This window comes from Platalea leucorodia, assembly GCF_965183815.1.
Source record: "Platalea leucorodia genome assembly, chromosome: 3".
Taxonomy (NCBI): Eukaryota; Metazoa; Chordata; class Aves; order Pelecaniformes; family Threskiornithidae; genus Platalea; species Platalea leucorodia.
Window position 1 is genome coordinate 102,228,835 of NC_138825.1, and position 26,532 is coordinate 102,255,366.

The 26,532-nt window shown below is 35.9% G+C and overlaps 1 protein-coding gene across 1 annotated transcript in view; it reads right to left on the reverse strand.

Annotated features, from left to right (window-relative positions):
• MCPH1 (microcephalin 1) overlaps positions 1-26,532 on the reverse strand; it is a 129,886-nt gene that overhangs the window by 78,322 nt on the left and 25,032 nt on the right. The window contains exons 10-12 of the mRNA XM_082305802.1: positions 14,008-14,045; positions 10,749-10,911; positions 2,397-2,474 (exon numbers count right to left, since the gene is read on the reverse strand). Coding sequence (XP_082161928.1) covers positions 2,397-2,474; positions 10,749-10,911; positions 14,008-14,045 — 279 coding nt within the window. The remainder of the gene's footprint in view (positions 1-2,396; positions 2,475-10,748; positions 10,912-14,007; positions 14,046-26,532) is intronic.

A 26,532-nucleotide genomic window follows, 5' to 3' on the forward strand; every position in this document is an offset into this window, starting at 1 on the left:
CAGGGATAAGAGGCAGCAAACACAAGCTGCAATTGGGGGAATTGGATTTTATTTTTAATTTATTCATTTATTACCATGAGGGTGAATTCGACAAGTCCCTTGGAGCAGAGTGTTGAACTAGACAACCTTCAGAGGTCCCTTCTAATCGAAAATATTTTATGATTCTATGAAATTTAATAGAAATGCTGAGTCTAGATTACTGTATTTCCTGCTCCACTGCATTTAATCAGACAAGTAAAGAAAATACTGCCAATATTTGAGATAGTAAGCATATCCAGCCCAATAATCGGGGCAGGGGGGGAAGCATGTCTTAAAACCCATGATGGAATCTGGCACAGTATGAATGCTCACCCTGGCAAAGGAAAATAGTGCTAACTTCTGGCTGACATTAACCTTCATTATTTTAGTAAGAAAACACTATATGACAAGAATAATTAAATATTGCATGGCTAGTTTCGATTTGCTGGAAAAGAGTCTTTATAAAGCTTAAGGCTTTTTGATGACTATTCTGGGAAAGTGATCGAAGATATTGATGTAGACATTGAATGGATCAATTGTTTAATTAGACTTTTTCATTTTTTGGGAAAAGGGAGTCATTTGTCAACACAAATGTAAAAATTTAGAGTGAATATGTTTTTAAAAGACTTTTTATCTAAATGAGATTGCATGGCTTAAACTGCAAACACCAAAGTGAAGTGAGAGGAGGACATTCCGGAAGGAATGCAATAATAGGAAAAAGAAGGCTGCAACAACTGCTTTGGACTTGGTACAAACAATTAAAACATAACAGCAAGATAACCCCGTCTTTGAATTCCTTTCTGTAATCAAATAAACGGTATATAAAACTAGAATGCACTTCCATTTTCTCTAAATACTTCTTACACAGCAGAAAAGAAATAACAAGAAAAGGGAATATAAACACCATTCATGCTCAAATAATAATTGTATCTTTAAGATATCTGTTACAGTAGGAAACCAGAATGACTCGAGAAGGGGATGATTGGAAAGGTGATGAAAATATCACCTTGGACACTGACTTTGTTCCTCTGCAAGAGAAGCACACTGCAAACAGAAATGATTCAGGTTCTCAGCACAACCATAACCTCCCTCAATTTTATCTTCTCACCATCTCTCAAGCCCTCCTTACTTCTGCTTTAGGAGTAAAAACTGTAAACAGGATCTAAAAAACAACCTCAGCAGCAATCACTTCCAAAGAACACTATGTAGATTGTTACTGATAGCATACTTGGTTATTAAACAAGGTAGTCTGAGAAGAAACAGAAAACTCAAAACTGCTTAATCTGAAGTACTGTGTTCTTTTTTTCATACCAATACAGAAAAGGGGGAAAAAAAGAACATGCTTCTTATTTATTTTTCACATTAAGCTTTACCATTCTTAATGTATTTGCTATATAAAAAAAACTACTTTCTCCTTTTAGAAAAAATACTACATTATAATGGATGATTAATTTCTTTGGGCTGATTTCAGAATAACTGTTACAGTTTCCCTACACTTTGAAAACATGCAACTTATGAAATAAAGTCTTCATCTCGAACATGTAAATTTACAGGAATTATAGAAAGAATGTTAAAAATAAGTTCTTAACAGTTAATAAAATAGTAAAAATAAAGTTCAAACCCCATTAAATGTTCTTTCTTCAAAGCCCGTATGAAACTTTGAGAAACAAGTAGCAGATGATAATGTATTTAACTAGCTGCTACAATATAAAAGAAATTGTGAAACCTTTTTTGGCAAAACTATTAGAATGATTGACTAGTAACCTGCTAGAATTCTACTTGTTTTAAAACCAAAATAAAATTACTGTTTAATCAATTACAACACATGAAGTGCAGGTACACTTGGGTCTGCACAGATACACCATGCCCTCACATACACGCTTTTGCACTAGTTCACAATTCAGTACTTGAGAGTGATCATTAAAGGCAGGAAAAATCCTTCATTTTACCTACTTGGTAGTTTTAGAAGCCCACAGTAATTTTCCATTGCCAAAGTCATTTCTGGACTGAAAATACTGAGTCCATCACCTGAATAATTTTTCCATTAGGTGATAACATGCCTCTCCAGGTTATAGACAAGCACGGATAGAAATAAAATATGTCACAAATACATTAAAGGACATTTATACTTAAAGAAGAAGCTAGTTTCTTCAGACATTAACTAGTGAACCAATTTTTTGCATTTTCCATGCATACCAAAGTTTTTGCACACGCTTCAAAAAGTAGTGAACGAAGGAGAAAATAACTCCTTACAGTGTTTTCTTTAAAAAAATATTTTTTCTAGTAGGCCTTCTTGTTCACAAAACCTATGTAGAGGGCCAATCATTTTCCAGATAAACAAAAGAAGGTTCACAAGCTTAAAGGGCCATTAAACTTACAGGAGCTGCAGGGAAGCTGGATGAAAGCTCATATGGTTCCTCTGAGATCCAGTGGCCCAATTCCAAAGACCACAGAACCTAAAATAAATTAAGCAGTAAGTAGAACTCTTATAATTTCTAAAATAACAAACTCTTTGAATGTGTGGTTAGAGGTAACAGTGCAGTTGCAATAGTTGGTTTGATATTTCATTTACCCAAATCAAATGATTTGCTGAAAAATCAAGCAATAAGAAAGATACAAATTTTACAACTAAAACAAACCATTAAAATACCAAAGTCATATTTCTATGCATAGCTACATTAAATTTTAAAACCTTGTGAGGATATTAGAAAAGTCAACTTTTTGTATCACAAGACATAAATTAGGGTAAAGATTTAAAAAGGGAAGTCATGCTATTCTAGTTCTGTTCTCTTGGTTCAGTTAATCATTTAACTTCATGAGGTTCCTGTTGGCCCATTTCTCCAGCCTGTCAAGGTCCCTCTGAATGGGAACACCCATCTGGTGTATCAAACACTCCTCACAATTTTGTAACACCTGCAAACTTGCTGAGGGTGCACTCTTCCCCATCATCCAGATCATAAGTGATGATGTTAAACAATATTGGACCAGTATCAACCCCTACTACTGACTGGGATTATGCAACTATTGTATATAATCCACATTACATACATAAATCAGCCTGCAAAGATGAAAAGCTCAATTTCATTCTCTTCGGTATCCTCTTCTGTCAACATCAAATTCTAGAGCATAAAAATGGTTGCTAACAGTGCAGAGTACTGACTCTCTGGAAAAAACATGATAATTTGTGTTCAACTGAGCTCTGAAATGCTGGATCAATATGATCCTTGGAGACTAGCAATCCTAACATTTTGGACTACTTTCAGACTTCTGTTCCCATCAGGGCCATCACAAAATGAGCAGCAGAAAAAAACCTACTTGAAACGGTTCTATTTTCAGTTTCTGAAATACACTATTTTTAATATTTTTTTTTTTTGTAAAACTTTCCCAAAACTGCTCCATCCAGCATTTTTCCTGGGTTGATTTTCTAAACCATTCTTCAAAACAATTTGTCATACTAAGTTGCAGCTGGTAGACTATAATATCAGAACCCTCACAAAGAGTGTTCAGACTATCCCTCAAGTCGTAAAAGCATCGTCTTTATGGGAAAATGGAAAAAGACTGAAGTTCCTACCATGGCTCTGCCCTTGAGTTGTGTAAAGGGCATTTTCCTACTAATTTCTAGGTAGTCTAAATTCTGAAGCACACTTTGATGGAAGAGGAGTTAATTTTTCTCATTGGCTTCATCACTGTGAGCTGAGCCATAAAGCTTCTCATGTAGGTAAAAGACCGGTAAGTTCTTTGCCAAGTTTGTCCACTGTCACACAACTCAACAACTTTCCCCTTTTACAGATATTTGAGCTTCACAACATCGTTCCTGTAGTTGCCATTTGGCACGCCTTAAATATGAGTCAAAAAAAGCATTGTTAGCCACTAGTGAGAGACAGCACAATTCATACATGCAACCTTAAAAACCACAGCAACCCCCAATACCCTGCTGCTCCTACACCAACAGGTAGTATGAAGTGAACAAGTGCACATATATACCCAAAATGGGATATGGAATTTATTAGAAAGTAAATCCCTGTGTTTAGGATAATTCTACCTCTGGCAGTCACAATTTCCCTAAATAGTTCTCTAGCCATTCCAAATAGATGATGTCTGTTTCTTACTGTTAGCACAGCCATGCACCGTTAAAGTGTTGTCATCATTCACCTTAGAACAAGCTGAATTTCATCAGTGCGCGAAATTATTCCCATGCTTGATTCACAATTAACTGAAATATTCTGTATTTTTTTTATTCTTTTGGAAGATGCCATACAAATCCATATATTATTAGCTTTAATTTAAACTATAAAACTTTACCTCATGAAATTTAGGAAGCAGTGCTATGAGATGTTCCCCTTAGACAAAAATTGGCAAAATAGACATCAAGCATGATAAAGTTATCCTTTACAATGTTACAGCTCACTAACTAAACAAGATTCTAAGCTGAACAGACTGATTATAAACTAGTAATGTAAATCTCATAAAATGGTCTAATTGTAGGAAAATAACTTTCTGTAAAGGGCTCCTTTGCCCCAAATCTGTTGCTACAAGAACTAAATTGCAAACTAAATTTAGAAACTAATTTTGCTATCAAAACCAAGTTCTATAGTCTTTAGTGCAAAGTAGCTTATGCTTGACAACTTTCAGGGGAACAAGCAACCTTGTATATGAACTGCTACAAAAGCTGGTGCTTTGTGTGATGTGGCAACTGGTGTTTTACTTGTGAGGGGAGGTGTCCAATTTTGCAGGCTATTGGAAGCGAACAGTGGTTTTTTTTGTTGATAATGAAAAGCAGCACATCTTCAAACTTATGGTTGAACTTTATTATAAAAATCCAAAGAATATTATGTTTACTTTTAGAAAACACAACCAAATATTTAAAAATACAACAGCTGTACAAAAAGAGAAAATAATTTCTATAGTCATTATATCATACCAAACCTAAAAATAAGTGTATTAATAAATCAATGACCTTTAAAAAAATATTCAAAATGTAATAATGCATTGCTGTGTTTAGCTAAGAAAAGTATAGTAACTTCTTAAAAACATACAGTTAAGACTACAACTTAGAATTTTAAGTTATAAATTTTAAGTGGTACCTGCGTATATTTTTTACAATTACTTTTTACAATTTGCAATAAGAATATTGAAATCTGTTATCTTTATACTTATAGCTGTATATATTTATTGCAAATAAAAGAAACTTGTTAATCCAAGCCATTTCTCTTCTAATCACAGTATAAATCAACTTTAACTAAACCAAAAAAATTGTAACTTCTAATACAATTCTTAAAGACATGCTGCATGAAAATAATTTCTTCGTAAATAACCTTGAGCAGGAACAGATGTATCATGCTGTATAATGTGTACATCATGTCCTTATAGTACCAAAATGATGTTTGTACCAAGGCTAACTGGCAAACAACCCAAATAGCTTAAAACATAAACCCAAAAGATTAGTTATGATTAAGTAATCCCATTTCATTTTCCAGGCCAATTTTACAGTAACAACCTCTGTCAATCCTTGTAGTATTTACAGAATTTTGTTTAGAAATGAATTTTGTTTGTCTTAACAAAAGATGGATTAATGCTTGTCTATCATGGTTCTGGAATTGAGTACAAAGGCATCATATCTACTTTCCTAGATAAAAAGAAAATTAGATACAGAGTTCATGAACAGGTCCTGCAGTAAATAATTAGGTCACCACTCACTAAAACATTCAGTTTTCATGAACACAAAAGCAAGAGCTCTCCATTCTAAGTCACGGAAAGTTTGCTTCTGACTTTGGCAGAGACAAATTTTCAACCAGTATATTTTCATAGCAACACTAAAAAAATGCTTCAAATTCATGTAGGACAAAAACAAGTTATGATTTGCAATATTATTCTTGAGTAAACTACTTGTTAAGTCAGTAATATCTTCATATTCAACAGTTCCTTAGAATGTGGAAAAGGACTAAGAAAAGCTGAAATACTTCAGAACATAGAAGTGTTTACATTGAGAAGAAAGAGCTATCTAGAAGTTTTCAAGTGTGCAGTGACAAAAGATTTGTAACTGCACTTGTGCAAAGCATTTGACACTGCCCTGCATGACATCCTTGTCTCTAAATTGGAGAGACATAGATTTAATGGATGGACCACTCAGTGGATAAGGAATTGGCTGGATGGTCGCACTCAGAGAGTTGCGGTCAACAGCTTGATGTCCAAGTGGAGACCAGTGACGAGTGGCATTCTTCAGGGGTCAGTACTGGGACTGGTGCTGTTTAACATCTTTGTCAGCAACATGGACAGTGGGATTAATTGCACCCTCAGCGAGTTTGCTGATGGCACCAAGCTGTGTTGTGCGGCCGATGTGCTGGAGGGAAGGGATGCCATCCAGAGCAACCTTGACAAGCTGGAGAGGTGAGCCCGTGCGAATCTCATGAAGTTCAACACAGCCAAGTGCAAGGTCCTGCACATGGGTTGGGGCAATCCCAAGCACAAATACACGTTGGGCAGAGAATTGATTGAGAGCAGCCCTGAGGAGAAGGACTTGGGGGTGTTGGTTGATGAGAAACTCGACATGTCCTGGCAATGTGCACTTGCAGCCCAGAAAGCCAACCGTATCCTGGGCTGCATCAAAAGAAGCGTAGCCAGCAGGTCAAGGGAGGTGATTCTGCCCCTCTACTCTGCTCTGGTGAGACTGCACCTGGAGTACTGCGTTCGGCTCTGAGGCCCACAACATAAGAAGGACATGGACCTGTTGGAGCAAACCCAGAGCAGGGCCACGAAGATGATCAATGGGCCGGAGCACCTCTCCTATAAAGACAGGCTGAGAGGGTTGGGGTTGTTCAGCCTGGGGAAGAGAAGGCTCCAGGAAAACCTTATAGCAGCCTTCCAGTACCTGAAGGGGGCCTACAAGAAAGCTGGAGAGGGACTTTTTACAAGGACACATAGTGACAGGACAAGGGGTAATGGCTTTAAACTGAAAGAGGGTAGATTTAGATGAGATAGAGGGAAGAAATTCTTCTCTATGAGGGTGGTGAGGCACTGGAACAGCTTGCCCAGAGAAGTTGTGGTTGCCTCATCCCTGGAAGTGTTCAAGGCCAGGTTGGAGGGGACTTTGAGCAACCTGGTCTAGTGGAAGGCGTCCCTGCCCATGGCAGGGGGGTTGGAACTAGATGATCTTCTTCCAAGCCAAACCATTCTATGATTCTATGATTTAGCTTAAAATGTAATGATAAAGCAGTACAGTATGGATCAAGCATGAGTGATAGATATAGGAACATCAGAAGTTAGGAAAATACAGCTGATAACATTGAGATATTAAGAACATATCAGATTCTAGTAGAATGAAGTCTTGCTGGTCATGGAGGACCCAAGAAAGGAGGAAATAGGGAGGGAAGAAGAGACTGGGAAAAGCATAATTTTTCTGTGGACTTCTTACAACCTTAAAGAATGTTTTCAATTGGCTTTGGACTCTAGAATCAAGTTGATCAGTCTTCTGTTACTCCATCCTCAAGTATGGACTATTTTATATAATTCAGTAAGAGGCAACCTGTATGGCATGGAGCACCAACAAGTGTCCTGCAGGTTATACAGCTATAAGGTTAGCCTTGGTGCAAAGTTTTCCTTTGCATGTCCATATCAGCTATGTTCTTTTATTCACACCATGTAGGAAAATTGATGTCAAACATCAGCTTCTCAAAGGTCTGAAAACACTGTTTGACTAGTCATTATTTAAGGACTCTTACCTATCCAGCTAGCACACTGTATGATCATATGGTATTTGTACTTGAATAACTGAACCTGAAATATGTAAACAGAGTGCTATGAAGATTAAATGTCTAATGGTAAATTTGATATTTCTCCAACATCCATCTTTAAAAAGATCAATTTGAAGTGTTTTACCAATGAAAGTACTTATGGTAGGATTGAATACAGTATAGAAAGGCTTTTAAAGGATTCAGTATTGTAGCATCAATAAAAGGAAAATATTATTTTGCTTGCTTAAATGAAATTCTCCTGACTAATTTTCTGTAAAATTCCTCATGATGGTTAAGTTAGGCTTCAGCTTTCTCTTCTCTAGTTAAAGTAGTCAGTTAACGAATTTGGGTTAAAAGATGGCAAAATTATGCCAGTGACACAATTAGAAATAAAAAAATAATGCTCTTATGTGATAAGATGCATAGATTTAACCAGCTTAAGAAATAATTTTTTAAAAAGTTCAAAGCAATATTTTCTTTCAGTGAAATAAATTACTTAATTACTTGAGGGATTAGACATCTATGCACAAAGTTGTACCCAGCCTCAGTGAAAGATTTAAGCACAGTTCTAAGAAAATTAAAAATAGCAATATTCACAGATAAGCAGATACTATAAGACTGAACGAACTTGTGATTTGGAGAATGGAATTCTGAAGTTTTTCTCTTCTCATGCGGCTCTCCTAGTAACTTTAGAACTTTTTCTAAATAGCAGCTCGATAAAATGAGTGAAGACAGCTTCAGCATTTGATCCAATAGTACTTACAGGAACAAACTAATCCTTGGAACAATTCCCTTTAACTTATTGGCATTATATGAGGGATATAGATGATCCTGTGATGAGTGTAAAAGGTAGACTGTAAGTCAGCAGGAGAAAATTTGGCATTGTTACTAGTCAATACTGGTCTATGAAGAGCATGTGTTGATGTTTTCACCACGGATTAGTTCATAGAAACACAGTGCGTAAAATGGGCAATGAAATTCCAGGACAGCAATTGCCAGAATACTGATTATCCAAATACTGCCTTGTGTACAAAGATAGAAAACTATTTTACTGGATTTTTGTAGTAGTTATCTACATCTTTAGCTATCTTAGTAGTTACTCGAAGCTTTTTCTCAAGGAAATATACAGCTTTCATGTTTGACTACCCTGTTATGAGAAAGTAATTTACAGCAAATATGTTGTTACTTGTTTAAAACTCCATACAAAGCTAAGTGTGGGACAGATCTTTCAATGTATTTCATTCATAGACACATAGAATCATATAATAGTTGAGGCAGGAATGGACCTGTGGAGATTGTCTTGTCCAAATCCCCTGATCAAACATGTTCCTCTTAATGCAGCCAAGGATGCTATTGGTCTTTTTTTGCCACAAAGGCACATTACTGGATCGTAAAGGTGACCAAAGATGCAACCCCCTTTATTCCAAGGGAAATTAATCACCAAGAACTGAAAGCTCCAACGTATACCATAACAGCTTCTTCAGATAACTACCTGTATATCATATAGGACAAGATCCACACTGGTAAGTGCCAGACATCTTGAAAACAAAAAGGCAACAGGAGTTTATTTTGTTTTCATCCCCACAACGAAGTGTTTATAAGAAAAAGGAACCCAAGAAATTTAAAGTTATTCTACAACCCTTTTCTGTATAAGATGAGCTATTTCCATATAAATTCCAAACAGCTGTTCTATAGCTCTGGAAACACGAGGAAAGCTGAAAACCTGTAATCTGCAATGTCAGACTGAGTGGTTAATCTGTATTAACACAGTGAGCAATTGAGATGGTTTAACCTTGGGCTGACAGGTAAGCTCATCACCCGGTCACTACTCTTTCCCTGCCCCAGCAGCCTGGGGCAGAGAATTGGAAGGGTGAAAGCAAGAAAAGCCCCACCTTGTGGGTTAAGATAAAGACAGCTAATAAGCGAAGGGGGGAAAAAAAAGTAAAAAAAAAAACCCAAATGATGTAAAAGTAATCATTCCCACCAGCAGATTGATGCCCAGCCAGTCTCCGAGCAATGGCTGCTTTGGAAAAAGGCCTTCCAGTTTCATAACTGAGCCATCATGTGATGTCACATGATATGGAAAATGTCTTCGATCAGTTGGGGTCAGCTGTCCCAGCTGAGTCCCCTCCCAACTTCTCGTGCACCCCTGACCTACTTGCTGGGGGGTGCTGACCAAAAAAACAGAGAACACCTTGAAGCTGTGTAAGCACTGTTGAACAATAGCTAAAACACTGGTGGGTTATCACCACCATTTTGGTCACCAGTCTAATACAAATGCATCATGCAGGCTATGATGAAGAAAATTAACTCCATCCCAGCCAGACCCAGTACAGCAATTCATGATTATCTTGTCTTTATGGTAATAGTCTGGTAACTTTATGTGGTAGTCCACAAGAAATTTTGAGGATACACAGTGATTATTTGATCTGGATGTCTGGGAACCCTTTCTGTAAATCACAAAGTCTCCAATCTACTCATCTACAAAGAGCTTTCCTTATTTTTTTGCTATTTTATAGTTTTCCCACTATGCAGCAAAATATCTAGCAATTCCCCTTCATTTTTACCAATGCTGAACACAATACATGTCTTGGAACACAGTAGAAATATATTAAATCAGTATATAAAAAATTCAATCTGAATAATGTGACTTGGCTAATGTTAAGCAGAAATTGTTTGTTTAGCATTTAATCTGTCCAAAAATAATGCATGTGACATGAGTTTCTCATCCACGAGATAAGACTTCAGGCATTTCTAAAATACCTGCTGAGGTACAACACAGGAATACTTTGGTTAGATGAAGTACTGAAAGACAAAGTCATGGTAACAGCTTCACACAGACAAATGTCCTCTAATTGAGCTAACTCTAGGTAAGCCTGAATACCTGAACATTACACCACTGTACATAGCATGGACACAAACATTGTTATATGGTTGATACTTCAGCTATACAAAATAAGTTTAATTTATTCTGTAGTAAAATTTAAAAATATTTCTTACCCATTCATAAGAAACAATCCAACACCCACGAGCAATTCCCAGCATAACATTCAAGGTACGACGAGGACTCCCTGTAACTACATGAGTTGTTGTTTCACATACATCATCTGAGAACAAAAAGTCTCCAAGTTTATTCACCACCTGAATTACTGTATTTTGTTTCCTAAAAAGAAGAAAAGGAAAAAAAAAAACATTCAATGTTGAATGGATATGCAGAATTATAAAAGCATATACGGACAACACAAATTAACTCAAACTCACTTCATTTCTTTCCTCACTAATCATTTCTTATCCTTTTGTCACTGAGCCTCTACCCATTTGCTAGCCCTAAATTCATTAGCCTTCCCACAGAGTCCAAACAGACCCTTTTCTGTCATCACACAATCATATCTACTTGCACATCAAAGCTCTTTTGTCCCCCACATCTATCTTGTCTGTTTAAACAGAAGCTTTTGAGTCAGGAATTATCTAACATATTGTTTGTGTACAATGCCTAGTACAACAGATCCTCATTCTTGTTTGCTTTTGTAGTGCTATCAAAAAAAGTATTACTAGGAAATGTAAACATTTAGACATAGCACTCTTAAGAGGTTTTTATTAGGAAGCACCAGATTTTCAGCATCTGAATAAAATGCTGTGTCTAAATTTAGAGAGAAGTCCTAAAGTTCTGTCTTGCTACCTATACATCTGAGCCAATGTTTCAATTAAAAACTGAAATTGAAACTTATCCTTAAATACAATTTGAATTAAATATAGCATCCAGAATGGCCACCTATAACTAGAATTCTAATTTGAGTTCTCTACATAGCTACACTGAAGCATACAAATATATAATCGTGAAAACAGTGAGATCTTGGTATCACTAGAGAGAGAGAAAAAGCTGTTGCATGAGAACAATTTACTGCTCTGTTAATGATTATTATTATAAATCATTATTACAAATGATCATTAAAGTTCTGTAATTGCAAGCCCAGTTCCAGTGCCCTCCCTGCTGCCCTCGGCTGACTTGGAAATGCCCCCGGCATGCTATACAAGATAAAACAATTAAGCACAACCTTGAACAGTCACATCCATCACAATGGTGATCCTCTCAGGTAAAACATTTAAGTTAATCACTGACATAATGTGAGCACACTCAGAACATCTCCAGAAGCCTCTGGGGTTACTTTCCTTCTTGCTACATTTCGCTCCACAGACAGTAACTCAGTTAAAGCTCCCCAAATACCACAGCTAAAGCAGACGCTACTTAGAAGAACTATAACAAAACCTGCAAACAATTCTTCACAGAGAATGCAACAATCTATTTTTTCAAGAAGTTTCAAACAAATAAATGAATAGTAACAGCAAACAATATAGCAAATTAACTTACTTAAGTCAAAAGGTGATATTGTACATGGAGACACTTTAAAAAAAAAAAAAATCAAACCACTGACTTAACTGCCTCACTCCAGACACCTGTTAGTGTGAATTCTGGCCTTGGCTATATTGCCTTGAATGTTACTGAAATATTTACTATTCCCTTTTCATTTGATGAGCTTTAACTTGACATAGCCTACAAGGGAATGTTTTTGCAACACTGCAATCCATAGGAGCTGGCCCTGCCTAGAGTGCATGCTCAGGGGATGCATTTCCACGCTTTACCTGAAGCTTTTCTTCTTTCTTCTGTCTACACAAAATTCCTTACAATGAGAGCGAAAGTCCTGTTGTCCAAGAATTGAATCTAAGATATCTTATAAATTACAGTGAAAACTCACTAGTTTATACTTCAGTCAGCCACAAAAACTGCTGGATGCAAATTTACAGAACAATTTCATTGAATTTGTGATTCAGAAAAACAGGTAGCTGCTGGCAGTGAATCAGTGAGCAGCATTTAATATAATCTCAAAACCCAATGCCATAAACCCACTGCACTTGTGATCTTTAGATTTAAATTCTAATGAACCACTTTTGAGGCTGTAGCTACTGGGTAGCAGAATTGGCTTTTGGCCATTGGGTTGTACACCTTGGAGGACTGCCGTCCCTTTCCCTTCACCCATTTACAGGCTGATGAATGCCTACAACTGTAGACAGCCAAAAGCACAATCTTGATGAAGAAGTTCTGAAGAACTTCTTGTTATCACCAGACATTTTTATTTAATAAAATAGTAATTGGCTAGTGGGAAAAATCAACATACAAGCAACATAAAAGAAGTAATATATTAATGACTTCTTTCAACAAAAGAACTTTTTCCCCAGCTCTGCCAGGATTTGTTCTCTTCTTTTACGCAGATCACAGCCTCTGTTTTCCACTACTCCTATCTGCACTGTAGCTCTTATCTCTGCCTCCCCCACAGTGATCCTGTATTGCATGACTTGCAAAGTGCATTTTACAGTCTTGGTGTTACTTTTCTTGTATTTAATGTGACTGGATGCTAGTATTAATTCCATTTTACGTTCCTGACATATATTAGTATACTTGTTAATAGCTATTGACAACCATTTACAAAGAACTTCTAAAAGGACAGCCACCAAGTGCTGTTTCTGAGTACTTATATCTATGGAACTGTCAAGATTAAATTACTTCAAACCTGAAACAGATTTGTGGGTAGTAGGAATAGCTTGAGCTTTGAAAAAGAATTCAAAAAACTGTAAGCAAGTGTAGTATAAAATATGGAATTGTGTTTTTGTTGGATGTTCTTTATGCTGTAAGACTTTTAAGAGAACGATAAGAGCATGCCAGAAAATTATTAACTCTCCCCCAAAATATGCAGTGGCAGCTGCTTCTAATGTTTTGAAACTAAGTGGCTAAAAAGCCTACAACCGATATTTCTTCAGCAACTATTTATATGAAAGAAAACATTTTGAACTGATGTTTCGGATTATGACTTTTTAAATAGAAACAATTAAAATGTATGGGGAAAAAGCTAAATCTTGGGCTGAAAGTCTGAACCATTTACTACATAAAGTTCCTTTTTATGCTTCCTTCAGAAAAATTCAAAACTTGCTTAACATTTTAGTTTCATTGCTCTGAAGCCCTGTTGAACTCACCTGTGGAACAACTATTTCAGTCTGCACCATAGCAACACAAACATGCACACACACCGTAGATAGCAATGATATATACATGTGTGTACATGTTTCTAGCTAGAATACAGAATGAAATAAAGTATTTTGCCATATGGCTCAAAGATAAATTTCATTTTGTATAGGCATAAAAAGATTATCAACATTCAAGTTTAAACAGTGTGCTGACTAAAGAGTCAAAATGTTTAATACTTACTCAGAAGACATACTCGTCATAACTAGCGTCCTTGTTGGCTAGAGATAGGAAAGAGACAAGAAAACGTCAAAAATCTGAAAAGTTTTCCCCTTTGAAAAAAACTTTACATTAGAAACTGTTCCATTAAAAGGACTAAAATACTTCATAATTACGGTATCAACTTGGGAAAAGGCTGTACTAATTAACTTACATACTAGAAATATTAAACTTTGAGGACACGGAAGGAAGGAAACCCCTTCATCACGTCGGGTATCAAAGCATCCAATATAGTAGAAGACAGGAATGTAAGTTTTCATTAGTGAAAACAAAAAGCAAGGGATTTCCAGTCTGGGACGCCACAGAAAAAAGGATGATATTTGTCTTTGCCTCTTCCTTCTGATCAGGTGGAAAGGAAAAGGCAGCTTACTTTCAACAAAGAAAACCTGCAATTTAAAATTATTCCTGTTTCTTCCAAAAGAATGGCAGAAACTTGCTGAGATGCGGTAGAAACAGAAGTATATTTATTTTAAAGTATAATGTTAATAATTTTATTTTTGACTGTAACTTTTTTTTTGGGGGGTGGGGCACAACTTCAGTATTTTAAGTCCAGGTTTTTAAGTAAACTTTCTTTCACTCTTAAATCTTGTCTAGTGAATAAAAGTTGTCAGAGTAATATAACACAACAAGGTATACTCAAAGAGTACAGCAATCCTTAAACCAGCAATTCTGAGACACCTTAAAAAGCACCCCCATTCCCCTGCAATACCGTCCATAGCTTATGTGCAAAGTAGGAGTATTTGCCCCATACAGACTTTAAATAAACTTTTCAAGAATCAGTATTATAGAAGTCAGAAGAAGAAGAAGTATCCTTTGGTCATCAGCAATGATCATGAAAGCCTCCAGCATGCACAAAGGTAGGACGGAACATGAATTTTAGCAGTATCAGAGAAATACATAAACTGAACATAACATGGTCACAAAAAATATATATGTAAGAATTACTTGTAGCTACATGAATATGCACAAGTATGTATACATAAACATTTTAATTTTGTAGAAAAAGTAGATTGACTGACCTTTATACAATGATTTCAAACAACTCATAGTCTTCAAAATCAATATATGATTTTCAAATTATTTCTCTAGATAACTACTTCTCCATAAGAAATAATCATTCCCGTTTCTGCCCCCCCCAATATATTACCACAACGGCAAGCAGTAAGCTCCCAAAGTCTCTGCTAAAATTCAGTTTCCTTTGAGTAATATATTGAGCTGAGCCCACAAAAACCTTTTGAATTGGATTACAGCGGGTAGCACAGGCCAAAAAAGACCCAAGGGCAACTCATTTTACCCAGTAATGAATCACAGAACAGAAGAGAGAACATACTCTGATGCAACTCCATCTGTCCTCTCTTATCAGTACAGAACTGTTCTCCATTAAGTGTTCAAGCAATTTGTCACGTTTAAGAATGGAGTTCCTTGGAATTATTTCTGTAGACTAATAGACTGTAGACTAGTAGTGTGCACTGTGACTGTTCATTATATGAACAATTTTTCATAAATAAAACACAATTTAGATACCATTGACAAGCTAGATATTAAAGATAACCTAAGTAGTAGTCTTTTCAACATACACATGGTAATTTCATTCTGTGGTTGGGTAAATTTGAAAAACATAAAACCCTGATACTATTTAAGTCTTCAGAAGCAACATAATGTAGCATATTCAATAATTTTTTAAATTCATTATAAACTTGTACTCAGACAACATTATCTAAGCTATACAATACTTCAGAACTGAAAATGTAAAATGTGATAATGTGAAAATACAATGTGAAAATGTAAAAACAATCAATGATAGAATGGAATAAAACTTCAAATGAGGAAAGGATGAAACTTTTATATTGAAATATTTCTTTGAGAGAAATTCTATGCAGTATTTTTGGAAATGTAAGTTTCCAAGTTCTAACTTATTGCCAGCAGTACTTACTGATGATGCCTTAGCCTACTGCTAGCCTGACAGCTGAAGAGAAGATAACATGCACTTATCTGTGACCAAAATTTGTTGTATTCTTAGTGAAAAGACTTTCTACTGCATTACTTTCAACTCCAAATAAGCAGTCATATTTAATTGCTCTTGGAAGTTTAAGAACTTCACAGCTTCAAATCCACATTTGAGTTTTCTACGCAAAGAGTTTGAGCAAAAATAATAACAATGCAACAATATATATTAAATATATCTATCATAACATTAATATAGTTAGCATTAAATATTAAGTAATATAAACTCAAAATTTGAGTATATAAACACTCAAAAAGACATCTAGTAAGACATCGAGTAAGGGTTGTCGTGGCAGAAGGACTGCAATATTAGGCACTCTACTACACAGGTGAGGTCAGATGATTGAAATTGGACATGGGCCCACATTATACAATAGTGAGGACATACCTCATCCTGTCTTAATACATGTTGTTGGATTTGCATAAACTCCTGAACATTAAAGGATCCTGGGATATGACAGCCTGGGAAGGCACAAAATATGGCTTAAAAGCAAGGTTTTACTCTTCTCTGTTCAATCTTTCTGGGCTGAAAACCTCATCTATGTCAAACATGTATGCTTCAGCATCGTCATGATGTTCTCCTTCAGTATCTGAAGCCAAGCCTCACTGCCATCAGAATGAAGCTCTTTGGCTAAAAATCTGGAGTTACATCCAGTTACATACAGAAGAATTGTACTAGGTTCTTGGGGCCCCTGTACAATACTAGTTCCAAAGCCAGATCCTGATGTGCCTGTTCAGAATGTGCAGAAAAATACCTTTCCTCACAACTTTTTATAAATGAAATGTCATGGAAGTATTACAAATCAGACCACTACTTTTGCCAAACTTGGGTAAAAAAAAGCATTACTATAAACCAAGGCCAGAGCAGCTTGAGATCCTACAGCTGCTTCTTCAGTGTCAGAGCAGAAATGTTTGTTAACAGTTCCTTAATACCTTATCTATAGTGAAGTGAAAATACTGGATCCACACAAACTGGGAAACCTGCAGCCTGTCCTGACATTACCCTGCAAAGTCAGCTTTTGAATTGTAGCTTTTATGCTACAACACATAGCATACAAGATGGTACAGTGAGTACTCTGGGCAAATGTTCTGTCAGTGCGCTTCAAAGTGATTCAAAGACTCAAGAATGTAGAAGGATGCATACAAAACGTAGAAATTGGAATAAATGTAATTTCTTCCAAACTATTATTTCATTTTCATTCAGGACTGCATATTTTTGCAAGTTAGAGGTCATTTGCTAAGCAGACAACATTTTGTTTTATTGCTTCAGTAAGACAAGCAGTCCTCTTTAATTAGTTACCAGGCAGAAAACTTAGCCAAACTATGTTTTAATTTTCAGTTGTACATTTTTCAAGTTAATTGCTTCCCCTCCTTGCTATGCAATTTTTCTTCTATGGTCTTTGTGTCTGTTTTATTTTACATGTTGCTTTTATTGCAAAAAATTTTTTTGCGTTAGCATTTTCTTTTCTGACCAGCAAAAAGACATCTGGTGAGCATCATTATGAGTTCTAATGCACATTTGTAGCAGGATTATTTTTAATAAAACACTGGAAAAGGTGGTATTAAGTTAATTGGTCCTTTTATTTATCATTAACCTCTGAATCCTGAAGAGTTGCATATCTGTAGTCTAAATCAGAACACACTTCTTTCTGAATTATTTTTTAGGTCTGGAATACAGGCTGTGTTATAAATAACATGCTTCAGCTTTCCTTTATATATTTCTTAGGAGCACAGTTGCATTAAGTATTTCTTTAGAGTCTGCCAACAAGAAGATTTTTCCAAGTCATCTGAAAGATAAAACATGCATTTCAGTAGCTCAAAAGAAATAGTATTTGTAAATCTTCCCAGTATTTAAGAGACAACGTGATGCTTCCTGCATGCTAACTGACCTACACCACAAAAGAAGCATCCAACCTCAAAATGTATTCTTTTTTTCTTCTGCATTTGAGCAGTTGTTTCTTGGAGCTGAAGGACAATAAGAGAAGAGTCCTGTTTTGTACAACCTGCTTTTCAAGAAAGTGAACTCAAATTTTGTTTCCTTAAGAATGTCATGAGCTGTTTTCCATAAGTGACAAATTAAAATGTGACCATAAAATATGTTTTTCCAGGCCAGTTTGCAAGAGTAAAGTGCATTCATGCTAAGAATTGACTTGATAATTTCACATTTGTGACTGGTTAAATTCCAACCTAACTATATTAGATGTCATTTTGTCTTTGGGTCAAGAACCCAGGCCTCAGATACTTTTCAAGAAAGGATTTCAACCAATATATACCACTTTTGAAATATATATTACTTGGTCAAAATGATCCTCTTATGCCTTAAAGTTGACTGAAGTTCTGAAAGAAATAAGCTTCAGTGTACTCTCAGATGTATGCTGTGATGGAGTAAAAAAAGACCTTCAGACTCAACGAGATACTTATCCTATGTGGTTTGGCCAGTATACCAGGGATAAAGGACTTTTTGGGCGGTGGGAGGGAGACAGGGGAAAGTAGTGCATGCATGTGCAAATAAAGTGTAAGGGAGAGTACAAGATTATTATGCTATCTGTTTTATTATATCTGTATTATTATGCTACTCTTCCAATCCCTTTTTTCCTCTGGCTATTGTAGGTCCATCAGATGGTTCTGAAATTGGTTCAGAACTCGTATACTCACTTTTGATCTTCACAGCTGTATTTCAGAAGTAACAATCTTCAGTCCTACTAGTACACGAGCCAATGTGTAGCATGGAAATATTCAAGAATCAGGTTAATTTCACTCTGCTTTTATCTAGGAAGGTTGTAATGAGGATCCAAAACTTTAAGGCTGTTTTTAGAAACAATCTATAAATTGGGCTACATTAATTTATTCTATTCAAGTAATAGTGGCTCATAGCTGAAAATAATTGGTAATTATTATGAATAATTACTGTTCAGTAGTTTTAAACAGCAATTATTCAAAGCTGTAATTTACTTTCTGGCTGGCCTTTCTCCTCTTATCAGTCCTTTGATACTGATATTTTTCCAGTTTCCTCTGGCTGCAAACTCAATTTCGACTGTAATTTCCTGACCAAATATAGTACCTCTGCTTTGGTCCTAGAAAGATGTGAAAAATGCACCCATCCTAACTAAATCAATATTACCATGGGAAAAGATGAAAAAACAAAGCAGGCTATAAGACAGAAAAATAAGATGACATGACAGGTGCCTAGGCATCAGCTTTTCTTCCCTGCAAAAGATGAGAAAAAATGAGAAATCCTGTAATCACAGACATAGGAACCCCTAGGACTTCTGTTGGCAAGATTAAGGATGATGAATAGCTTCAGACTTCAGACTAACAGTGTCACAGTTTACAACTTACTGACATTTTCAGTTTTCCACATGCAACTGTAATAGCTAAAAACTATATTAAAAAAAAAAAATCAACCATGGGGGATACAAAACTCTAGCAACAGACAGCTTTCACAGCATTCTGCAACTTCAAAGGACAGGTTTCTCTGGCTGGGATCATGAGCAAAACTAGAGACTGACTTTTTCTGGTAGGACAGACAAAGATTAAGGGGAGCGCAGATAATCCTTACCACCCCTTTGACTGCAAGCAAAAATTTCCAAGTCAATCAACATGACATGAAAAAAGCCCACAAGCATGATTAGCATTTCTGCAAGCACAGGCAGCAGTGATTCCCATTCTGATGGGAATCCCAAGCCTTTCCAACAGATGCAAATTAGGTGTGGGCTTCCCAGTCAGCATCACTCAGGAAGAGAAGCAGCCCTGTTCTCAACTGTCTTTTACTAGGAAAGTTTCACCTCTAGACCATATAATGTGAAACCTGAGGAGACAAGAGAGGGAGAGACTGCCAATGTGACAGAAGTGAATCTCAAGAAGTGGGATGCTAAGGGGAGGAGAAAGCTACTTTATAGTTTAGATTCTAACAGAAAATGAAAGCTCAGATGAAGGAAGGACACTCCCTCACCTCAAAAAAGTCACAAGACAGGAGAAAGAGGAACAAGGGCTATCATGGGGCAACACTATGTTCCAGAGAAAACTCATACATACAAGCAGAAACATTTTAAAGACCACACTAAGGCATAAGTTAATTCTGTCATTAGCACCAAATAATGCCCAATGTATGCTCACCTTCCCAAATGATCTGTGAGAAAATCAGGCAGTTAATTATTTTCTGCTGAAATTTTAAGCAACATGAACTTCTTCCCCCCACCTCCCAGATCACCAAGCTTAAAAATAGTTTGTACCCTTCTGTGAATAATTTCAACAAAAAAATAAGCATGAGGTAGGAGTGAATCTGCTTCATCTGTTCAGACATTAAAAACTGTTTATGCTTTCATAATGATCCAATGAAGTGAAAAATTTATTTGGACAACTGACTTATGACCAACTAAAAGGACTTTATAAAGCTTCAGCCGAGATACCCTATGCCCTAACTGTGAGATAAAAACAAAGCCACAAGGGTAGCGGGCAACAGTGGAGTAGCTTCAGTGAAATTAATGGTTTGATTTTTAAGCCCTCATCAGCCATCCATTCCATTTTTGGTAACGGTGGTTGCCACCCACCATGGAAGGTTCATTAGACATGACGTCTGCCTCAGCTACTTCATTGCAGACGTCAGTGGCTCAGTTACAATGGGTCATACATTGGGCAGAAGCAACTGAGGCACAGAGACACACTTCCATTGCACAGGCTGTAGGGATGGAACCATTTTAAGAGGGAAAGAACCATTTTGCATACCCCAACTGTTAAATACTGGGTTTGCAGAATTATTAACACCGTGAGGTTAATTTGGGTAGTTGAAGTCTTCCAGAGATTGCCAACTATGCAGCAATGAGTGGAATTTCAGGTGAAGATACTCCTGAACATGTTTGCAGCCAAAAAAGTCAAGCCTCGATTTATGTTAGGTTTGTGTTAAGATACAAGACTACAAACTTCCGTAAATACTCTGCTGACAAGATTGTAACCCACTTGATGATAGTCAACAATGTGAGTTAAAGCTTTACTGCCCAAACAATCCTTATTTCAGGCTTTGAGGTTCAACAGCAATATTATGAAGGGTAGAATAATAATTAAAAAAGCAAAACCACTTTTATTTTTAGGATCTTGAAGGATTATGAATTAATCATACATGCACACAATCTTTTTTGGTAGTGTGTACATACCAACAGCCACTGTTTTCAGCATTTCTGATTCTTTAGGAATCCTACTAGTAGGAAGTAGTACATCTATTAAGGAGTAATATGGTGCAAGATTTTTTCCTATTTAACCAATTGCATATTTATATTCCTGTTCCACTCAGACTTCTTTATGAACTCATAAATCAATTCTAAAAAGATCATGCTACTAATCCATAAAATGTTTCATTTCAATGTAGAAAAGAATGGTAGTATTTGTTAAATTATTAAAAAATATGTTAATGAAGACGTCAAATGCTGATGAAATGGAGTTTAGAAAGTCTTTTGTTCAGATTGATTTTCAACAGTTTTCAAGAGCTGTGAGGCTATCATTTAGAAAGCAGTTCCATCAACTAAAGGATTTCCAGCCTATAGAGTCATGCCAGATACCAGTAGGTTTATGTAGGGCGTTCATTTTTCCAGGAGTTGAATTTCCCAGAAAAAGAGGATCTAACCAGGAGTTGCTTTTCCTCCTGGTGGTTTCCGATGCCAAGAGGGAAAATAGTTTCAGTTTTACACTGATTCTTTGCCAAACCAGCTGCAGTCCAGTGGATTGTTTGGTTTTCTGGCATGATGGTTATGACCTCAGTGTTAAATGTAACAGTGTACCCCAAAACTAGAAAAGAATTGTGATTTACCAGTAACTAGAGTTAAGTTACAGCATACATACATGTCTTCAGCAGTGAGGTATGTATGTCTCAAGCACGGGCTGTATGCTCTCACTTCTTACACAATGTTTATGCACTGTTCCCCTCATGCTCTGAGCCAGAAAGAGTTACATCTGTTTCTTGCACCTAAGCCTCCCTTCCACCATCAAATCCAAGAATGCCATTGACTTTTAAATAAAAGGATGGAGCTGGTATAGATGTATTTTGAATAACTTGGAATTCTAGGATTTTATTCTCGATGTTTATCCCTATCTACTGTTCACCATGGATAGCTCTTGAGCAATTTCCTACTTGCCTAAAAGTAATAATAAAAAATGTATTCTGACTTTACATAAAACCTCATAAATAGTCTCTGGACCAAAAATCACCATACCTACTAATCTCCTGGGAAGGGCGGGGGGATAAAAAACCCCAAACAACCAGTGAAGTTTTTTTTCTTAATTCTATGCAGACAAAAATCAAAAGTCTCCATATACTTAAGCCACTATTTCTTGAATAAGGTTCTGAAAAAGAACCAATATGTCAATCTGTTGACTGAACAGAAATTTAGTGACAATTTTATATAAAAACTCGGGAGAATTCAACTCCTGGATCTCAACTCCCCTCCCTGCTAAGATGACAAACTGCAAAGTCAACCACCTCCTATATCCCTGTCACGGCACACACTTCCAGTGTTCCAAACAGCAACCCACACAAGAGCGTGAACAGCAGCTGCAAGTGTCCCTGGGACAACAGGAAACACCCTAAACTTGAGTTGAGAGAAGGTTGTGCCTTTTGCCATAGAAAAGTACTGACTTGAAAAGACAGTTTTTTTCAAGTTAAGAAATAGACCATAGCACTTCAGTAGGTAGTTCAGAACAGAGAGCATGAAACCTATCATAAAGAGAATGATTTCTAGGGACCCAAGGCCATGAATCAGCCCACTAGGTCCATCTACGGGAGATCTTCCTGGCAGGAATGGTAGCATCCCTAAGTGATAACGAAGCTGTTGCCATTAGGACATGACCCAAAGGATGCACCGAAAGGTGGAGCAGCAGATGCCAAGAGTATGGCTTCTGTTCTGGAAGCCCTTAGCTAGATGTGGGAGAAGTGTGGGGAACAAATTCACTAGCTGGACAAAGGCCAGAACCAGAACTGCCTTGCAAAGGTTAAGTGAAAATACTCATGAGATTAAACATACAGCAGGACTTATAAAACTGTCTCAAACCATGGGATACCTAGGCATCCTTTACAGTGCTATCCTCTGAAAAGCTTGAGTGTGACCAGTAAATACTAAGTCACAGGCAGTATTTTGGGACTCTGCTTTTCAAATACTTACTAAATTTTTCAGTGGTTTTAGCCATCTCATATTAACCTTGCTGATACTCATTTTAGTTTTTCCTATTCATCATTCTTATAGCATTCAGTATTTTTAAAATCCATTAGAACAATAAGAAGTTCTTAAGATTTTTTTTCATTACTTAACTTTATACCAGAAGAAAGAAAAGCAGCATTTTATCAAATGAGTATCTGCATATTTCATTTATCTGAAACAAATACTAACACTACTTATTGATATGACATTTTGTTCTCAAATGCTAGTATTATTACAAAACCTGGACATTTGGAACAAACAAATGACTGCAGCTATATTTTGGATATAGTGATAGCATAAGCTGTGTCTTGCCAGTAAAAATAAACTTTCTTGTTGGATTTCAATGTCCTATTCAGTGGTATATTTCAGACACTCCAAGGAAGCAAATTTTCTGCAGTGATGCATAACATTAGATCCTTTTATCACTGCCAGTTTCAAAGTTACTTGTCCTACAAGGTAGTCTGCTCAAAAGCTTGTTTCCCAACAACTTGTTTCTTCAACTTTATGTTGAGTCAACTAGATAACTACAGTTAAACAATAATCAACTCTTCAGTTGTCATCAGCTAGAGTTGGTCAGACACCTTCAGGATTACTTTGTGTAATATGCGACATCTTTTAAACAAGAAACATTCTAGGATCAAATCAGATATGCATAAAATGACACCACCAGACATTCGGTCAGTATCGTAAAAGTTTCTCAACGGTACCATGCAAGCACTCTTGTAATTTGTAGCTTCAGTCACTCATCTCATTGCTACACCCAGAAGCAATCAATTTGAAAAATTTTCAATGACCACTTGTCCACTACCCCCATTACATCAAATATTTTCCCCAGACCATAAACGTAGAAGTAGTTCCAGTTTCTTCACTGTTAACTATAAATGAGCTTGTATGCTTCCACTCTGTGTAATTCACACTAGTTTAATGTTCATTTGTGGCTCAAAGTCAGTAACATTTCAAGTATCAGTGTTTAAAATATGTGCCTATTCAAAGCAACTACAAAATCAAAATTGGAAGGAAAACATAAAAAGATGTTGTCCCCTAAACCGATACAATCTGTTTAAGACAGTCTACAAATGCACATATCAAATATAGACATAAAGTTACTTTCCTGAATGTCTGGCAAGATGCTTCATGTTTTATAGTTACAGATTTTTCAGGATATTAAAATTTGTTTTGCTATGAATAAAATATTTTCAAAAAGAAGGATTTTGAAGGATCTAATGATGGCCTGTTTCACACTAATTGTTCCGCAGCATGAGCTTAGATTCTTTGTAAAAATTTTCTCTTCTCTCAAAAATCTCTTTAAGTTTCATGTTGATAAATTTACCTTCACACAAATCCAAGAGCTACAGAAATACAAGCCAAGATGAATCCATTTAAAAACAAAACTGAAACAATTTCAGTTAAGTCCATACTGTCTTCTCTGTGAAAATATAGTTTTAATTATCCCTCATGATGCTTAACTGTTTTTTTTCACATGGTTGAAGAGTTTCTTCTATTCACTCAGAAGACAGTATTTTAAGGGGTTTTTTTGAGTGTAAAATTTATTCCAATCGCATTTCTAGTGATGTGATACTGTTAGATCCTTTAAAAGATATCTATCACTTCTCATATCCCTCTAAAAATATGAAACAACTTTTTATTTGAATAAAAATGGCAGGTAGCTGGTTATTCATAATGAGACTTTCTCTGATGTGTTTAAAGTACAAGATGTTTACATTTGTGACATGCAACAGGTGTTGTGATAAATGTAACATTAAGCAATGAAATGAGCACTCAACCCTCATACCACCAGATTAACACCACTGTAATTAACTTGTTTGAATACATTTTTGGCTTTATGATTTTCAGTTATTTCACTTTGTCCTCCCTATGCAAAGCAACAAAGAACTATGTATTCCATTGCGTGAAGGGTTTATTTTATCCCTGCATCCAGTATCATCAACTTATATTTCTAGATCAGGGAAGCCACCTGCTGACATTCATAGGCATTAATCCACAGTGTTTATCCTTACCAACTCTGTATGAGAAGATTCTGGAACTATCCTCAATTACGGGTTGTCATGTCTCAAAACTCATAATTTCAAACCTATAGGCCAGTTTTATAAATCTATCTTTATGCGCTGCATTTGAACATGTACAACACACCAAAACTCCTTGGTTTTTTGGGTTGGTAGTGGTGTTTTAAACCCAAAAGGCTTGTTCCTGAAGCCATTAAAGATTCCTGAAAATCTTACTTATCTTCCCCCGGTGTGCCTGCAGCTGCCATTACAAACTGCTGTCTTCATGGCTTTTGCTAGCTGACAGTACAATTTTAGATATCTTTGATTAGAAGTCTTCTATGTTAAGAGTACAATAAGCATGCCTATATAAATATTATAGATAAAGAAAATATGAGTACTTGTAATCTAAAATTGTGATATAAAAGCACCTGAACAAAGTCATTCTTGATTTTAACTTCAGCTAAAACAAAAGACACTCAAACTGCATGAGGTTTTGAAGAAAACAAATGCATAGCACAATAGCACAGCAGAGAAATACAGAATCTACAGCTTGACTTATATTAAATTAAAGAAACTATAAATAACAAATTGAAATAACCATGGAAGTAAATAATGTTAACACACCTGGTCATATTTCCTAAAGATATTTTTGTATGACTTTTTTAATATTTACCATCACATAGTGAACTCCAAATGCCTACTGACATGCATTCAATGTAGCGAATGAGTTATAAGCGTAGTGTTCACTGTAGTATACACTGTTATATAACTAAAGTATAGTATATAACTAAAGTACTCAAAACTTTCTGTTCAGACATTGCCTAGGAATTAGATTCAGCAAACATCCAAAATGTTTTTAAAGAGGCATTAGATTTCAAACTCTTTTTCTATGAAAACCACTAACTGCAATTTACATTGCTTCCCAAATTAAGAGACTTATAGCTAAGTAATGAACTTAACAGATTATACTTACAACAGATTCCCAGAACACCAGCAATATGATCTGAAGCCTCATATTGGAATTATTCAGTGCAAATCTGCATATACTCTACAATGACTATAATTTAAAGGTTTTTTTTTTTTTTTCTTTTTTAGATATGAAAGGTCTGGAGATTCACATAGTCACATTTCTGGAAACGTTAGTCCATTAAGATACCTAGGAAATGGCATTTCTTTTGCATTTGTATTTTTAACATAAACTTTCTTTTAAGATTTAAATAAACATTAGAAAATTTTCATAATACTATGATTTAATAAAATCATATTTTTAAAAATATTTGTGCTATTTCTCTCAT